The 17,483-nt window shown below is 45.7% G+C and overlaps 1 protein-coding gene across 1 annotated transcript; it reads right to left on the bottom strand.

Annotated features, from left to right (window-relative positions):
- Positions 1-7,019, bottom strand: ralgps2 (Ral GEF with PH domain and SH3 binding motif 2; the record flags this gene model as incomplete). Its single annotated transcript, XM_071512661.1, has 12 exons — positions 1-30; positions 115-206; positions 777-882; positions 1,963-2,055; positions 3,130-3,235; positions 4,267-4,344; positions 4,962-5,016; positions 5,108-5,259; positions 5,474-5,612; positions 5,746-5,813; positions 6,507-6,597; positions 6,882-7,019. Coding segments are annotated over 12 exons (1,148 nt in total), but the record flags the coding sequence as incomplete, so codon positions are not given.
- Between the last annotated feature and the right edge of the window lie 10,464 nt (positions 7,020-17,483).

Genomic DNA, 17,483 nt, shown 5'->3' with positions numbered 1-17,483 from the left:
TCACTCAAATGACATCAGATTGGCTGGCACCTAGGAAAGGAGTGAGATGTGTAAACGTAGGGAACATTCAACAGTGTGTGTGTGTGTGTGTGTGTGTGTGTGTGTGCACCATACCTGTTGCCTGTTGCTCTGACAGGCAGCACTCAGATGTTTGAACCAGAGCAGCGCGTTCATTCTGTTCCCTGCCTGGTACTTGTAGGTGTTACCTAGGAAACAGAGACAAAAACAGAGTGTGAGATGCCAGTTGTGCCGATCATTTCCTCCTCCTTCCTCAACACTCTGGACGGACGAATTGAAGCCTTGTTCTAGATGAGCCAGTCCAATAAAAAAAACAAATTCACAGCCCAGTGTGCAGCGGAAAAGGTTGAGGACAAGGGCAGCTGGTGTGTGTGAGTGTGTGTGTGTGTTTCTGTGTGCACAAATGGCTGTGTATGAAGACAAAGAACGCCAGATATGACTAGCATGCAGTCCACAACGAGGGTTACTGCTCGGTCAGACAGACACAATTGTTGTGCATCTGTGTGTGAATATTAGAAGTCACCATTCACAAACCAATGTCCACTGACCTTGTTCACCTGTTCAAAACAAATCGGCATTTTCAGAGACGTGACAGTTTGCTTTTAAGGCCCTGTCCACATGTATACGGATATTTTTGAAAACGTAGTATTTTCTCTGCGTTTTAGCCTCCTGTCATCATTTTCAGACACCCTTTCTATTACAGTGGCCGAGTGTGTATATGTGTGTGTGTGTGTGTGTGTGTGTTGTGTGTGTCTCACCGTGCTCAGAGTCGGTCAGCAGGAAGACATCAGGATGCTCGGGGTCGTCGGCCATCATGGCCATCAGACCCACCACACAGACAGTCTTACTGGACGTCGACTTGAACTGGGGCAGAGAGAGAAAGTGAAAACAACATTAATTCTCCTTCTCTTGATGATTGCCGCTAGCTGTGTGTAAACGCTCCTTTACTTAAAAAGCTGAAAACACAGAGGTAGGAAGCGATAAAACAGGCTTTGGTGCATGTGTAACTTCTTTCGGTCTCGCCTGTGAGCGTGAATGTGCACTCCACCAGGTTCTCATTAGCCTGTGAGTGACACACAGGGCTGCAGTGATGTCATGGGTCTCATTATTCAATGAGTGCTACCATCTGTCTGTCCCCCTGCTGCGCCAGCACCCCTCCACCCTCCTCCACATACACACACACACAAATTACTGCATCTGCCCATCGACCCCTCCGCTCATTTGCATCCTGTTTATTCCTGTCCTCATTGTCCCCCTCTCCCAACACTGTAGCCCTCGCTCCTTCTCTCCTCTTTCCTCCCCTCTCTGCTCTCCTCTGAGCTCCTGTACAGTTTCAATAAATGTTCCCCTGTCAAACTGATACAGCCCAAGCACTTTCACACACAAACACAGATGGAGGCAGATACACTGTGTACACTCCACTAGTTTTCAGGGCAAAACAAATCCGATTCCACTCCCTGTAATTTTAGCTAAGCATACAGGACTTGTCTGCCCTCTTTGCCGTAATTTAATTTCTCTGGTCTTCATACCAGGAATGAAGAAACAGCTGAATATGAGCATGAGCCGAGGCTGCATTTTCACCTCGGTTACGCTACATTTTCAAAGCATGATTAAATGATGGCTATCAGGTGTCAACATCCATCTCCTTATGCCCATAAAACTGAGTGCATTTTGAGGTCGTTTCCTGTAGTTGGTAGGTTTCTGTTCTCACCCCTAACACACCGCACCACAGTTCACATGGAAGAAGACTGAAACCTGCATATTCAGGCGTCTCAGTGCGGTTATCTGGTGCGCACGCAAGCTTGAATGCCATTGTTTTCACCTGCCTAAACAAACCAAACTAAAGGTTAAGCTGCTCCAAACATGCACCCTTAGAAAAGGAGTTTCAGTTTGATGGCGATGGACCAGTGTGTGTGTTTGTGTGCGAGTGTGTGTGCTACTTACGTGCTTTCTCTCAGTGCCCTTCAGGGACTTGGCAGGGTAGTAGTAGAGCTGAGTTCCACACAGAGCCACCCAGTACTTTGTCCAGGAAGCCACCTGGGGGGACAAAGGTGACATCCAGTCACAACTGCACTACAGCCTGACTGGGTCAATGCAATACTACAATACGGCTCTCATCAGCATATGACAAGCAGCTTCAAGTAAATAAATGCAAGAAGCCTTTTGTAAAGAAGTTGGTAAACATCTTCTAACAAGGATGCCAGCTCTACAGTGTGCTATCACCAGGCTTTGAAGAGTAAACCAAGTGGGATGTTGTTTGTGGCTTTGTGTCTGGTCCAGTGCTGCATCACATACCTAGAAACCCACAACTGGGACAGATAAAGATACACGAGAAGATTAGAAAGGCAGAGAGAGGGGATAAATAAAAGCAAGGGAGACCGCACGCCTGTTGATGGTTTGGGGAAGGAAAAAGGTTTTTCCAGTCCATGCTTGGTTGGATGGCTGGAGAATGAATGTACTTTTCTAAATTAGCATCAAGTTCTACAGAAAGGGCTGAAGGCTTCTGAGACTAATACAAGGAAAATAATGAGAGTGAGGAGATGAGGGGAATGGAATGTGAAAGAAAGCAAGAGAGTTAAGTGAACAGCTAATTCATACTCCTTGTGTTAAGAGGTTTCCCCTGACTACACGGGCAGATCGGGGGAAAACTTTTGAGACCTCGTTACATCATCAAAAGAAGCTCATAAATCACCTACAGGATCACCTATGTCAGTCTTATGTAAGTTATGGTACCTACAATAAAGAGCTCCAGATTTGTTTCCAGCCAAAATGAGAATAGGAGAATCTCAGTGCAGAGTAGAAAAATGGCTCAGAGACATAAGGACAACATAAAGAAAGGGGACAGAAATACTGGCATCGTCAGAGAGGAAGACAATTAGAATTTGAGTAAAGGCACGGACAGAAACAGAGGGAAGTGTGCGGGTTTATGAGTCTCCAAGGCCCACTTATGTTTTGGAGACGGCCTTTATTGCACGTCTGCTCCAGGACTCACCCCGTATACCTGGAGGTTTTCGTGTATGTACAGCACATGTGCACATGTACATGTACTGTAAGAGAGAGTGTGTGTGTGTGTGTGTGTGTGTGTGTGTGTGTGAGTGTGTTTGTTCTCACCGTGGGTTTCTTGCCCTCCTTGAGGACAGTCTTGCGTTTCAAGACCCCCTGGACTGTGACTGCTCCAGGATACAAGTGAACTGCAAGCTCTTCTGACTCAGCTGAGCTACAGTAGGACAGAGAATAACATTACACACTGTATATACACACACACACACGCGCAGGCAAACATGCATATCCTCACGCACGCACACACACAGGATCAAAACATAGATGAAGTAGTAGTAGTAGTAGTAGTAGTAGTGGTAGTATAGGCAGATGCAATCTGCAAAGCTCTCTTACTTATCAAAAAAATCTGCTTTAACTCATGAATTATGAAGGGTTTTCCACCACACCTATTTGGCCTGATTTGTATTTACAGAACTGAATTTCACAGATATAAATCTTTGCACTGCTATCTGCAGGGAGGAGAGCAGAGAGAGGCAAGGTGGTGTGCAGATTGTGTCTGTCTGGAGGATCAGAGCAGGAAGCCCGGTGCAGGAGCCCAGTGAAGCCTGGTGGAAAGAGAGACAGAGAGCGAGACAGGGAGAGAGAGAGCGAGAGAAAGAGAGACAGAAGGGAGACCCAGCCCTAACCGCAAGGGACGTCTCATATGGGACGTCCATGAGAACTGGCTACAATCACACATAATAATCCTGAGAGTCTGTTCCTCTCTACCTTAGGAATGAGGATGCAACAGTTTGTTTCCAGCAACACATGGAGCTCAATGTGACTATGGAAACTCACTTTTAGCTCCAAGCGATGAAATATCTTGGAAACCTATCAGAAGAACTCTAGGTCGACTGTAAGCTCAATATGTGTGTGCGCGCGCGTGTGTGTGTGTGTGTGTGAGGGCACACGCATGCACATGTCTGAGAAAGCAAGAGCCGGATGATAGACTGATGGTTGGCAGCATGAGAGCAAAGAGAGAGAATCATAACCCCCGAGCCACAGCAGACCCTTTACCCAACACATGATTTCACCCGCGCACACACACACACACACACACACACACCTTCCCACCACCTGATTATCCCGCCGCTACACACACTCTAAGCACCAGCACACAGTGGCCCCTGGCAGGGGCAGAGGGGCATGGAGGGAGGCTGAGAGAGGGTTTGGTTCGTGTCAGGTTCGTTCGGGTCGGGATTTGTATACCTGCTGGGCCTCAGGACTCCTCTGTAGGGGATGCGGGCCACGCGGGTCACTGGGCCCAGAGAGTGATAGAACCGAGTCCTGTTCAGAATAGGATAGGATAGGGGGCACGGAACACTGTTAAGGTTTTGCGGGTGTTTTTTTTTTTTTTTTTTGTCAAATTACAAGGGTTAGGGTTGGATGAAGGAGTGGTCATCTGGCACACTGTTAGAAGAGTTACTGATGGGTTTGTGGTTACAGAATTGTTAAAGGATTTAGAAGATTGAGGTTTTGGAAAGGAGTTTAAGATGAGTTTCAGGCCTGTCGGTTTCTGGGCCAGGACGATGTTTGTTTCAGGACTAGTGAGTGTGGCACCACACAATTATTGGCACACTGGGACTACTGGTTAGGGGATTCAGCTGTCAAGCGCACACAGTTGTTAATACATTTCAGGTTGCCTGAAGAGCGTCTTTTATATCTTTGCTAAAGGCTGAGAAGAGCAGTGGAGGGATGAGGCATGACGGCCTTGGCTGCAAGGCTAAAAGCAATGCTGCTCATGGCATGTGTACATGTTTGAAAGACACATCATTTTGCGTAGCTGTATTTTGAGGCCAGAGCTTCACACACCACTCAATCACAACAGGGGTGGGGCTACTTTACCATCGACTTTTTGTATGTGGATGTTATCAGAAAGCACCAGTGACATGTATTAACCTTACCTCTCGAAAGCTGGCCAAGACATCTCCTCGCTGAGCTCAGAGCCCTCACTGCTCCCTGCACACAAAGATACAAATAATCATGTCAGATGCAGTGAGCACGATAGTAAATACAAATTATGCACCGTGTTCTTATGCATGTGCCTTACCGAGTGAGATACCGCTAGACAGAGTGGAGCTCTCTGCTTGTCCTCTGGTGGGAGTGTGGCTCTCCATGACACTGTCGTCCAACAGATGGCGAGAACCAGCATTGGGGAACGTAGCACTTTTAAACTCTACTGTATTCATCTTATGGATAAAACTATGTAGACATAGAGTACAGTAGTGACAGAGAGAAACAGAGGGGAAGAGAGAGAGAGAGAAAAAGAGAGGGGTTAATGTTTTTGCTTTATGAGCAATATATATGCTTTTTTTTTTTTTTTTTTTAATCCATCTTGTGCCTTTTCCTCCATAAGACTACATAGTATAAAACGATGCGTTCCCAAATCCCTAATGAGCGCTTGACTGTAACTGACTTGTAGCCCAGGCTGTGGCACTTCCTGTGTCCATGGGGCAGCAGGTTCCTGGGGGAGGGGGGTGTGGCCGGGACTTTGGTTCCTTCAGCTGCTACCGTACCCTTACGGCCGCAGAGAGGAGATGCCGACGCTTCCTGGCCTGTAGGTAGCAACGGGAGGGAAGGACAGAGTTACGGACCAAGAAGGGTAGAGAGAGATGAAGAGATGATGCACAGGTTTAATTTGACGAATTTTGAGACTGACACTGTTTCTTAATTCGGTGAATAACTCACCGACAAGGTCCTCTTTGGAGGCATTAGCTCGTGGTGTGCTGGTTGCTGGCTCAATCTTCAGTGACAACCTGGATAAAGAATATTACTCAATCTTGAACTCATCTTCAATTAATTTTTCGTAACGTAGATGCTCACTGCACGCCACAAACAATAAAATGAGAAACAGGATCAAAAATCTATTTCCAATTTTCCTGGCAGGAAGATGCTCCTGTGACTAAAGCAGGGTGATGCATGATGAGGCAACATCTTGAGCATTGGTACCCATTAGAGCGGTCAAAACGTTGCTCTTTGTATCACTGCTTTTACATCCCACTGAGCAATTTTATGTTGATTAGACATTTAAAACACGTCTAAATGGCCCATAGCTGTCTAGGCTAAATTAAGTTTAAATGGGGTTGAAAAGTGAAAGTTTATTAGATGTCTATACATAGGCAAAATTATCCTAGGCTATATGAGAGCTACGCATAGACGCAATGTTGAAATTACTTCTTGTGCTCAGATAATTATCTTGTAGGCCAGTCTACAGGACTTCTCTGGTGCATATTTTCGGTATTTACAGATGTTTATTCATTGTAATAATGTATTTACTGCTTACTGTGGTCTAAAATAGGTCTATACATAGCCGTAATGATCCTGGGCTATATGAGAGCTAAAGCATAGACGCGACGTTGAAATCACGTCTTTTGCTCAGTGGGATCAGTCCCTGAGCATTCTTATGTAGCACCATGACATAACTTCAAAACAACAAAGTTTTGTCTTACTTGTAGTTGTCGTCCTCCACAAACTTCTGCAGCTCCTCAATATACCTGACTGAGTTGAGATACTTCTGGACATGAGGCAACACTTGTATATCTGAGACATGGGAAGACAATAGGAGGCAGCATTAGTGTGTGTGTGTGTGTGTATGCGTGTGTGTATGCGTGTAATCTCATGTAGCCAAATCTCCTGGTTTCACAAGACATCTGGGCCATAAACCAGGTCTGGAGTGTGTATATTAAAGTAATAACAACATGACACCTTGTTGGTATTGAGTGTCTGCCTCCAGTTGAGTATCTCAACCCACTTTGAATGTGTGACTGTGTGTGTGTGTGTGTGTGTGTGTGTGTGTGTGTGTGTGTGTGTGTGTGTAATCTCACCGTAGGTACAGGATCTCTGCAGGTCTGATATGATCCTGAGAATGTTGTTCATCAGGTTGGATCTCTGCTCGTTCTCCAGTATGCTGCCGGTGGAGGGGTAGGCTGAGTCTATGTACGTCAGATCGGACAGGTACATACCTACAATAAAGACGCAAGCAGAGAAAGAAATGTGTTTGATTAAACCAGTAGAAGTGCACAGCCCTCCTCCCCCATGCTAACCTATCACCCTGCAGCGGGTCAAAAGACCCGAGTGCAAGCCAAGTGAGGACAGAGCCCATCTGTCAGAGGTGTTATTTCAAACACCAATAGGGAATACAAGGCCATTCCAGACCACATACAGAGAGCTTGGCTCATTAGAAAGCAAACACATGTAGACACAAACAAGTTTGGACATCATGTTGTAATAGGCCGGATTTGCTTGGACGCACGATGATGTGCGAGTGCCATGCAGCTGCGGGTCTCTTGGTGTGAAGGATCAGGGGTAATTACAGCCTGGTTGTTTGATATCACATTAGCCAAAACAGACAGGAATTAAAACCCTTCACAGACTCTCCTATTTTAATACATTTAACTCCGGTTTCAAACAGATTTTATTTGCCCAAATGAATGCTGAGTTACGTTGACCTAGTCTTGTGTTGATGGCATATCTTCCATATCAGCCACATCTCTCTCCCCCTCTATCCTTACTTCATTTGTCATTTTTGCTCTCTCCATCTTTCCCTTGCTTCTCCCTGGCAGGCTTGGAGCAGAGCTCAGATTCTTAGTCTCTCATTACATAAATATTAACATTAGAAGACAAACCCAGGAGCAGCTTCTCACCATTCTGGAAAGTGAGATTAACAAGCTTCAAAAGTGAACTGCTGGTGTGCCTTTCCTTCCATTCTCCCTTTCCTCCTCTTCCTCTTGCTCAATGCATCTTTCACATGCCAGAGTCAAGAGCGAGCGCAGATGTGAGAGAAGTTATCACACATTAGACAACATGACATTTGCAACAGCCTGCAGTCAAATGTACAAATAAGTACTTTGACACCATAGCTACAGAACCAGCCTCAAAAGATGAGGGTCAAACCTCTTCTTCAGGATGCCATACACAACACCATCTGATTAGAACCAGAGAGAGAGAAAGAGAGAGAGAGAGAGGGGCTGAGAGCCAAAGTAGCAGTTTACAAGGTTATGGAGACACAGCTGTGAGGGGGAGACTGAGTGTTGGGGAGAAAAAGAGGAAGAGGGGGATACCGGAGGCTTAACCGCTATAGCTGCTCATCTCAGAGCATGTCAACGGATAACAGCATTTAGTCATGCAGGACTCCATCCTGCCTGGAACACACACACACACACACACACACACACACACACACAGATACATGTTCAGGGAAACTGGTGGTTAGGGCACAGAGTCACTTTGCATGTGTTTACATGTGTATGTCTGCACATGTGTGAAGAGACTATGAAGATCAAATCTGAAACCGGAGGGAATAATTGTGGTCACTAAGTATGGGGAATGTCTCCTCCTCTGTCTCCTTCTCTTTGTTAGATACCTATCAGGCTAACAGAGATTGTTAAAAGCTTTCAGGAAAAAAAAACTCATTTTTTTCTGTGAACCCAAAAGGCTCCCAACAGGATAAGAGCTTTGTTCAAGTCTCACATGCCTAGACACATTAAACTAAATGACAGAGCCATGGTAGGGGGCAAGCAGAGCAAGGAAAGATGACCAGGCGAGCTCAGACTACACCTGGAGCTAGGATTTCTCTCCAATAGCACCACAAATCAGTTTTATCTGCCTGCCTCTCTCTCCTGCTCTCACTTCCCCAGCTGAATCCCAGCAGGAAGCTGTTCTGAGACCTCAACAGCATTACAATCAGCCCTTCCCATTACAGAGGGAGAAAGCAAGTGAGAGGGGGGTTGGAGGTTGTTACAGGGGCCTTGATCAAAGTATGAAGGAATAAGGGGGTCAAAGCAGCTTGTACCCATGCTCCAGACTCAACACAAACACTCCTGAATTCAACCAGGTCATGTTTCCTCTCACTCATTTCTCTTTCTTCTTTATTAGAACCACGAAGGCCATTGTTGAGGATGGGAAACTCAATGAGGAGGTTCTGTTATTCTCTCTTTTTCTTTCATTCTGTCTTTTTTTCCATCAGACTGACATCAGAGGTAGGCTGGGCCACTCCAAAAAAAGGGAGAGAGAGAGAAAAAAACAGCAATCTCCAACTCCCACACCCTCATCCCCCTTCTCCTCCCCTCTCTTCCTCCTTCCCTCCCTCTTCTCGTCTCTCCATCCTTTGTGAAAAACTCAAGGCATCAGTCATCAGAGCTCAGTCTGTTGAAGTGGCCGGCTTTTGAACCATGCCCCTGCCTCAGCCCCAGCCCAGCTGAGCCCACAGAGAGGAGCACGTCTTTGGGCAGGAGGCCTTGACAGCAGGCCTTAGACTCTGGGACTCTAGGACCAGCAGGCTGATCTCCAGCACCGGAACAGAAGGACTCGGTGAGAGAGCGCCCCAGGGAGGAGGCAGCAGACTGGGACAGAGAGAGAGAGATGAGTCCTGAGCACTGCAGCTCACTGAAGACACAATACAATACACACGTGAAACTATAACTGCAGGAGACACACTCACACCACTGGTAGCAGAAAGGTAAGCAGCTGTATGTAGTGTATGTAGAATTGTAGAAGCTTTGCCAAAGACATCAATATTGAAATGCGTAAGCTTGTTATAGTCTTTAACAATCAAGTGAGCATTATGTATTAGAAGAATATATCGTTGCAGTCCGCTCTTGGGAGTTGCTGTCTTCCTACAATGTGGAATTCTTCACTTAAGTTTTCCTTTTTGAACAAGCACTCCTATCCCAGAAAAGGCTGTTTGGTTGCACCGGCACACTATCACAAATATAGACCTGTGTGTGTATGTGTGTGTGTGTGTGTGTGTGTGTGTGTGTGTGAGCAGCTGCGAGAGCTCTGGCTGAGAGGTTGGAGAGGTTAGGATGTTTCGTGACTGGAGGCTCCGGCTGCAGACAGAAACATTTAGCAACGCTTCTTTGGCTTTCCTTTGGAGACTGCGGACTGGCATATACTGTGTACAGCATGCTGGGGGAATTGTATCATATGTACACATTGTACAGATGTATATAATGTGACCTGTGTGAGACCTGTGTGAGGTGTGTAATAGGTGTATAGAATGACGTCTGAAGTATGTGTAGGCACCACCAGTGTGTAGGGCCATATAATTGACACAGGTTATGTGATAAACAAATCTAATAGGGCAATATGAAAAAACAACACGAAAAAAAGTAATTGTCAGTGGTGCCTCAGTAGGTTCTTCTGGATGCGAGTGGGAGAAACATCCCAACTCTACTCTCCAACTTTACCCATCTTTACGTTCTTCATTTGAAATTTAAAACGGAGCCCTACCTGCAGGTGGAATTACAACAAGCTTTTCACTGAGGAAATGTAGAGAAGATGTTATCTTTTTTAACAGAAAGCTGGCATGCAGTCATACTTCTGTTGTTTCTAAAGAGAGACAGAGAGGTAAAGAAAGAGAAAAAAAAGAGAGAGACAGACAGAAAAACGACAAGGAAGAAAGAAAAGTAGGGCAACATCAGAGCCAAACAGAGCATTCCAGCAAAACACTTGAGGGAGTCTGATCTGATCAGATGGAGAGATTTGAGATCTGGAGCCAGCTTTGTTTATTTTCCTTGGCTTTGGGTTTCCTAATACAGCACTGTCCCAGTCTGGCCGCTACAGGGGTTGAGGAATGGAGCTGAATTAACCTGCTGGAATCGGGGTTAAATCAATAATATCAACGTAATGAGGTGGTGACATGTCACTCGGCAAATGTTACAGATCGAGTTCACTAGCTCGTTCATGAAATGCACACATGCACAAGCATGCACACACACACAGAAAATATGCTGTGTTTTGTGGAATCATCAATAGGAACCGGGCTATTTCTTATAGAATAAAAGTCCCATTCATGGAGTTCCTGTTTGAACAAAAAACAAAACTGATGATACAATGTAATTCGACTCTAACCACATCCTCCTGTAGCAAATGCGCCACCAGTCACTCGGCCCCACCAGTCACAACCTTGCCATGAGAGTGAAAGCTTTGAACGCTAATGATATCAATCTGCTGCGCTTTGGTATCACCACTCACAATTACGTTCAAATGTTTTCACTTACGCTCCGGTCCATCGGTGGGATCTGTGGAAAATACTCTGTTCGCTACAAAGCCACATCTGTGAATGCTGTAAACGACCAGGGGAGAGAGGACAGAGCCCGGTGTATGTACACACACACACACACACACACACACATATGCATGTCTTCAAAAACCCTAAGGCTGAGGTAAAAGACAAAGTGAGGGTACAGCGAAAGGCTAAGAAAACATTTCGTGAGCCTGTGCTTTTTTTTCATAGGAGCGATAAATCATAATTTAAATACTCCAATAACTCATCCTGGAAGAGAAGCAAGAGCGCTAAAAAGAGAGCGAGAAAGAGAAGAGAAAAGAAGGCAGGAGCGGCTTTCTGAGAAATATCCAGAACATTCCGTGCTGGAGCTGCGGCGCTCGGCCCTCGGGTTGACCTGAAAACTCGTGTGTACGGGGAGGAAGCTTTAAATGGGTCGTTACTATCCATCCATACATACACTAACCATTCTCTTAACCCTCACCTCGAACCATAAGTCACAGCTGAAAATGTGTTTGATGTCTCTCCCAATAAAAGTTTTTAGCGCTCCCTGGACAAGCCAATAAATAGCTATCAAGCAGTATGGACTGGTAGCGGACTGTCAGAAGCCTTTAACTGCTGCCCTCCTCCTGCCGTCCTGTCACAGGCTGTGTTGTAACCCAGCAGGAGATTGATAGCTCGCTCAGCCCGCATCAGCCAACTGTGGTCCTGAGCCGTGGGGCACAGGGCCAATCATATCTTACAACTTTGACCGGAGGGTGTGTGTCTCTCCTTCACAAACACACATCTCTAGGGACAGCCCAGCTCTGATCTTATCACTACCGCAGAGCCTGATATAGAAACAGACGCACAGATACACACACACACATCGAAACGCGGAGGTGTCCAACAACACAGCTCTCGCACTGCTGACCACATGCGGTTAAAGCCCACCAGAGCTACAGCAGGGAACTCACACACACACTCTCTGATACGTTTTATCTCTCTGAACACAAACCTGTATTATGGGCCACAGGGCGGCCTGCAGCACTAGTAATGGATGGGGTGAGGAGCAGCAAGAGGAGAAGTTAAACTGAAACAACTGTGGGAAGAAGAAAGAGAGAGAGGGGTTGGAACAAGATTGGAAGAGAAGTCCTGTTTATAGCTGTACTGTGAAGCTCATTTAGACTCTCACTAATGAGAACTTGGACACAGTTGAATGGACAGGTCACCGTAGAGAGGAACAGGTCAGCCAGAAGGTAGGGGCAAACAGACAAGAGAAGCAGAGGCACATAACTAACCAGAGTCAGTGGGCACTCTGTGTGTGTGTGTGTGAGAGTGTGTGTGTGTATGCATGACACAAGTGTGAATGTATGTGTGTTCTTCCTTGTTGGTTCAGCTAATAGAAAGCATGTGCAGTCTTCGGCTGAGATGTGACTCAGAGCAGAAATAACAACATTAAAAAGCGCGAGTGGCTACAGGTCTTCTCCTAAACCGCAAAATACACATTATTCAGCCAAACTCCATAAACGCTGAAATACACTTTAATTTGCCCTCCTCCTGGCTCTCCTCTCTCCCCTGTCCCTCCTCCAGCTCTCTGCTAATGAAACTAAATGAAACCTAAGCAGAGGCAAGTGGCTTGTATAAAGTTAACCAAAGTGTCGCTTTACCAGTTTAACTCGATCAGAGAGAAAACCCACCTGAACAGGATAAATTGCAGCTAATCCACCAACCACAATAATAAATCAGTGAGGCGGACATTGGCTGAAGATGATGGAAACTACTGGGTTTGTTTTTTTCCGCGAGAAAGCATGTTATGTATGCGTGTGTGTGCGTGTGTCTATGCGTGTGCAAGATGGGTGTGTAAGCAAAGAGGAGGTTGTGTTCGGGGTGAGGGGCAGGCTGTTTGTTCTGGGATGCAGGGGGGGGGGGGCAGTGTGATGGAGTGATGGAGGAGGGTGTTGGGAGAGTTGAGAGTCTTTATCTTGAGTATGTATGACAGAAAGAGAAGGGAGGCCTTGTATGAACTCTGTCCCCCAGGATACCTCTCAGCTCAACAACAGCAACATGTGATGCTCGCATGTTTGTGCATTCGTGTGTGAGAGTGTGTGTGTGTGTGTGTGTGTGTGTGTATGGGTGAGCAAAGAGAGGGAGAGGAGGTGCCCCCTTTTCCACAAAGACCGATTGATTGCGGGGTTTGTGGAAGCAGGGAGTTTGCTGGGTTTGGGGGGGGTGCTTAGAGGATGGGTGGGGCTGCACCCTAATCCCACACACTCACAGAGACCCCCACATGTAGACCTCTGACCCGAACATCAGCCCACATGTTTAGAGTTTCACTACAGAAGAAGCAAAACAGATGGGGCGGGGGGCCGGGGGGGCCGTGGGGGTTTGGGGGCTTCCTCCCTGGTAATATACATCATGGAGGAGGAGCGCTCAGTAGCTGGGAAGCAGGAGGAGGGAACCACTTCGGGGGGTTTTATTGGGTCGGTTGTATTCTAACCACAGGCCCATGTCTTCCTAATTCAAACCGCTTATTACAGCACAACTCCCCCCCCCCTTCATTCTTAAATCCTGGAGGAAGGCTCCAGTCCCAATTACAATTATAGTGCATTAGACTGTCTTACGTCATAAATGTGGAGAAAATGCTATTCTGGCGCTTTGTATTCGCCTTGATTTCCCCCTCTTTGTATTTTCCTACATCACCGGTTCAAAGCGGAGCAACATATCACACAACATCACTCACACTGTACCTCGGGGTGTTTTTGTTCTGTTCCATTGTATTATCAGTATTTAATCATCGTTTTCCTGCTGTCGTCACCCATTGCGTGCCTGACCGTCCTGGAACAGGGAATCCCTCTCTGTGTAGTCCTTCCCAAGGTTATTTCTTTCTTTTTTTTCCCCTAATGTGGTTTTCTAATGAGTTTTTCATTGTTCTCATTGAGGGTATAATTTGAGTCACTTTCGTTTTCATTTATTGTTTCATAATCTGGGCATCGGGAAGCCCATTAAGACTACATCTGTGATTAAGTGCTATACAAATAAACCTAACTTTACTAATGAGGCTGTGTTGCATGTTTTCCAGTTGCCTTTACCTGTAAATCCCCCTGTCCTCGATAACCTCACATCCTGACTAATTTTTCCCTCTGATTTTCATTCCACCCTTATTCCAAACCGTTGAAATGTTTCCTAGTCTGTCAGTTCTTCTCCATTTGCCTGATTGGCTCTGTCACTAATTGTTAACATGTTTCAGCAAGCACGTGAGAATGAGTCAATTTGTGTCTATGCGAGACAGAGTGTGTGAGTGGTCATGTAATCCAGCTCCAATGACAAACAGAGTGGCTGCTGATGTCATCTATAGATGAAAGGCTGGAAGGGACTCGGTAAACAGCCAGAGACAAACAGTAGAGCTGGTTGAAGTCCATGTTCTCATGTAAAGCTTTAATGCTGTTTATCGTTGCGGGTCCCACGTCTCTTTTCCAAGTCCAAGCCCTCTCCTCTCCTTCACTCATCCCCCTTTCTTCTCTCCCTTCTTTCTCCTCTCCGCTCTTTCTTCTGACCAGTGATGGATGTGTTGTGTGTTTTGGGGCAATTTTGGCCTCGTTGTGGGAAAGTCTGAGGGCCAGATGGGAGGTTGGAAGCTGGGGTTTTAGAGGCTGGGAAATACATTGGCTATAAAAATATAAATACATTTTGTCCAAATCTTTCTCCCCTGCTTGTAGCACTGCAATCCATCAGGCTAGAGACTGACACATCAGAATTGGTGAATCACTGCTGGAGAGACACTGTGACAAGGAGCTTTGAAGCCCACAAAACTCTGTCAAAACATAGATACTCCTGGGCTCATATCACAAAACGAATACTGTGTTCGGTAAGGGTTTTTGCATACAGAGTAACCTAAAGCCACAAGACTGACATATGGCTGACGTGCTAAGTTAACAATCAACATTCATTATGCTGTTAACCAGAGGCTAAACCAATTTTTCCCATGTCGAGCGGTAACTTAAAAACTTCTCTTCCTTAATGAGCTCTCCGGTCATTTCCTCTCTTGCTCATGGTCATCTGTCAGAGCTCACAGACAGGCACAAGGAATTATTCTGTCTTCTACTCAGGTACAGTGTTAATGACCGTTAATAAACAACATCAGCCCCAAACAACAGCAAACAGAGGGAGACGGAAACCAAAGTTTCCCAGCCACATGCACACCTCCAGTGAGTCAGCGTGTGAGTGTGTGGTGAAGTAACTTTGCCAAGGCAAGCCAAACCAAATCTAAAATAGTCACTCAGCTGTGGGCTGCATAAAGGGAACCGACAAAAAAGGAGTGCACGCTGAGCTCATACTCTCAGTGTGCAGAGCCAGGGGCATAGGTGATATGTGACAGCACTCTGTGTGTGTGTGTGTGTGTGTGTGTGTGTGTGTGTGTATGTGTGAAAAACTGTGTGTGTGGCTATCTTGCTGTGTTGGTTATTGGATCAGTCTAAAGCGCTGTCATCCTGGCACTGTGGTCCTTTAGTATTATTATTATTATTACAGAAATCACCCGAAGCCTCAGAAAATAGTCAGCTCTCCTGTCCAAGCCAAGGAGCTGTGTGCTGTAAGAACTGGCAGAGCTGTGCATCTCAAACAGGAGAGCTTTCAACTTGGTCTAATGAGACAGATCTAACAAACAACAGCAGCCGCAGGATATACAGTCTAGCCAGAGCTGCGCAATTGCAGGAACATATGGTACATTTGACAAAAAAAAAATCTCAATTTGTCTTAGGTTGAAGGGGTCTATATACAGTGATGTGACTCGTTTCAGCACACGATTCTCTGCTGGATGAAAGACAGTGGCTCGGTGTGCAATAACAAGAGCAAAGTAGGTGAGAGACACATAAATAAGTGTCTTTTCAATCAGTGTGTAAATTAATCAGAGAGAGAGATAGAGAGAGAGAGAGAGAGAGAGCGAGAGAGAGAGAGAGAGAGAGAGAGAGAGAGAGAGAGAGAGAGAGAGAGAGAGAGAGAGAGAGAGAAAGGGAGAGAGAGAGAGAGAGAGAGAGAGAGAGAGAGAGAGAGAGAGAGAGAGAAAGGGAGAGAGAGAGAGAGAGAGAGAGAAAGGGAGAGAGAGAGAGAGAAAGAGAAAGAGGAAGAGAAAGAGAAAGAGAAAGAGAAAGAGAAAGAGAGAAAGAGAAAGAGAAAGAGAAAGAGTTAAAAGGCCACGGTCATATGTCTCCTGACTATTAATAACCATTAGTGAGGTGAGCACCCAGCGGTGCACTTAGGAAGACTTATGAAACTAATACTGTTTCCATCATGTAAGGTGGGCTGGGAGAAGCCTGCTGCCAGCCTGTTATCCCATACAATCTCTCCACTGGCTCCACTTGGAGATGTTGCCACATCTGTTATGGCATACAAGAGTTGTTTATCAGAGAGTCCGAGACAATAGCACATTTCTTGTTTGATTTTACGTGGGGGAAAGGGAAAAAGAGTGTTGTAATTTCTCTAATTCGCAGCATTTGCAGTCTATGGCTTTCATATCTCGTTGCTCTCTGCTGTCAAGGTGAATTAGCTGTAGCCTAAAAGGACCTGGAAAGAAAGAGGAGATGAAAAGCAAAAGAGCAGGAGAGAAAAGGAAGGAAAGAGGAAGAAAGTATTCAAAAGGGAAGAGAAGGGTGCCGAGGCGAGGAGGAGGGAGTGTACGCAGAGAGGAGAGTAATCAAATGGAAAGAAAGAGGCAGAGGAAAGAGTGCACATCGATTGAGAGTGAAAAGGGGAACGGGAATATTTCATCTATGGGAGAGGCTCTGTCTCATGCGCTAAGTTATGTTCATGAGGCCAGGCCAGGGAGGAAAAAAGGGCCATGACCCACTTTCTACCGCTATTACTCTCTTTCTCTTTATTTCACTACTCTCTGTTCTATCCATCTCATCTCTCTGCACTTTATTTCAGCCCTACAGCCTGTCACTCCTCATCTCCTTCCCTCCCGCTTTCTCTCGGTGCGTAATACCTGTAGCCGCTCACACAGGTCAGTGCTCTTCTATGTTGTGATTGATCTGACTGATGCTTCCAACTGGGTTTGCTCTTTTACAGAAAGTGACATTTCTCTGCAGCACCTCACAATGCATCTCCAGCAAAATACTGCTCACACTTAGCAACACGTGTGCATGCACATTCATGTCAAGACACACTCACCCACAAATACTTGTACACGTGTGTACATCACACCGTATTATTATATACAGTGCATATGACTGAAATTTGCAGTATTGATACAAACTCTACAGTGTATCTTTTTAGTATTGTATTACATGATTATGTGCATTATAGGTATATGGATTATGAGACAAATTGAACCCAAAAGCTTCCTCTTTATCACGCAAATTCAAATTAAACAATTCACACTTCACGCAGTGCAAAGAATTTGTATTAACTTGTAATAACATGAAACATACACACTGGAAATGCA

Source organism: Centroberyx affinis, unplaced genomic scaffold, assembly GCF_046629955.1.
Source record: "Centroberyx affinis isolate AG114_WGS23_722 - 3 ecotype Tasmania unplaced genomic scaffold, CSIRO-AGI_Caff_v1 ptg006430l_1, whole genome shotgun sequence".
In the NCBI taxonomy this organism is placed as follows: Eukaryota; Metazoa; Chordata; class Actinopteri; order Beryciformes; family Berycidae; genus Centroberyx; species Centroberyx affinis.
The sequence above is the reverse complement of the archived record's forward strand: the minus strand, read 5'-3'. Positions and strand labels throughout refer to the sequence as shown.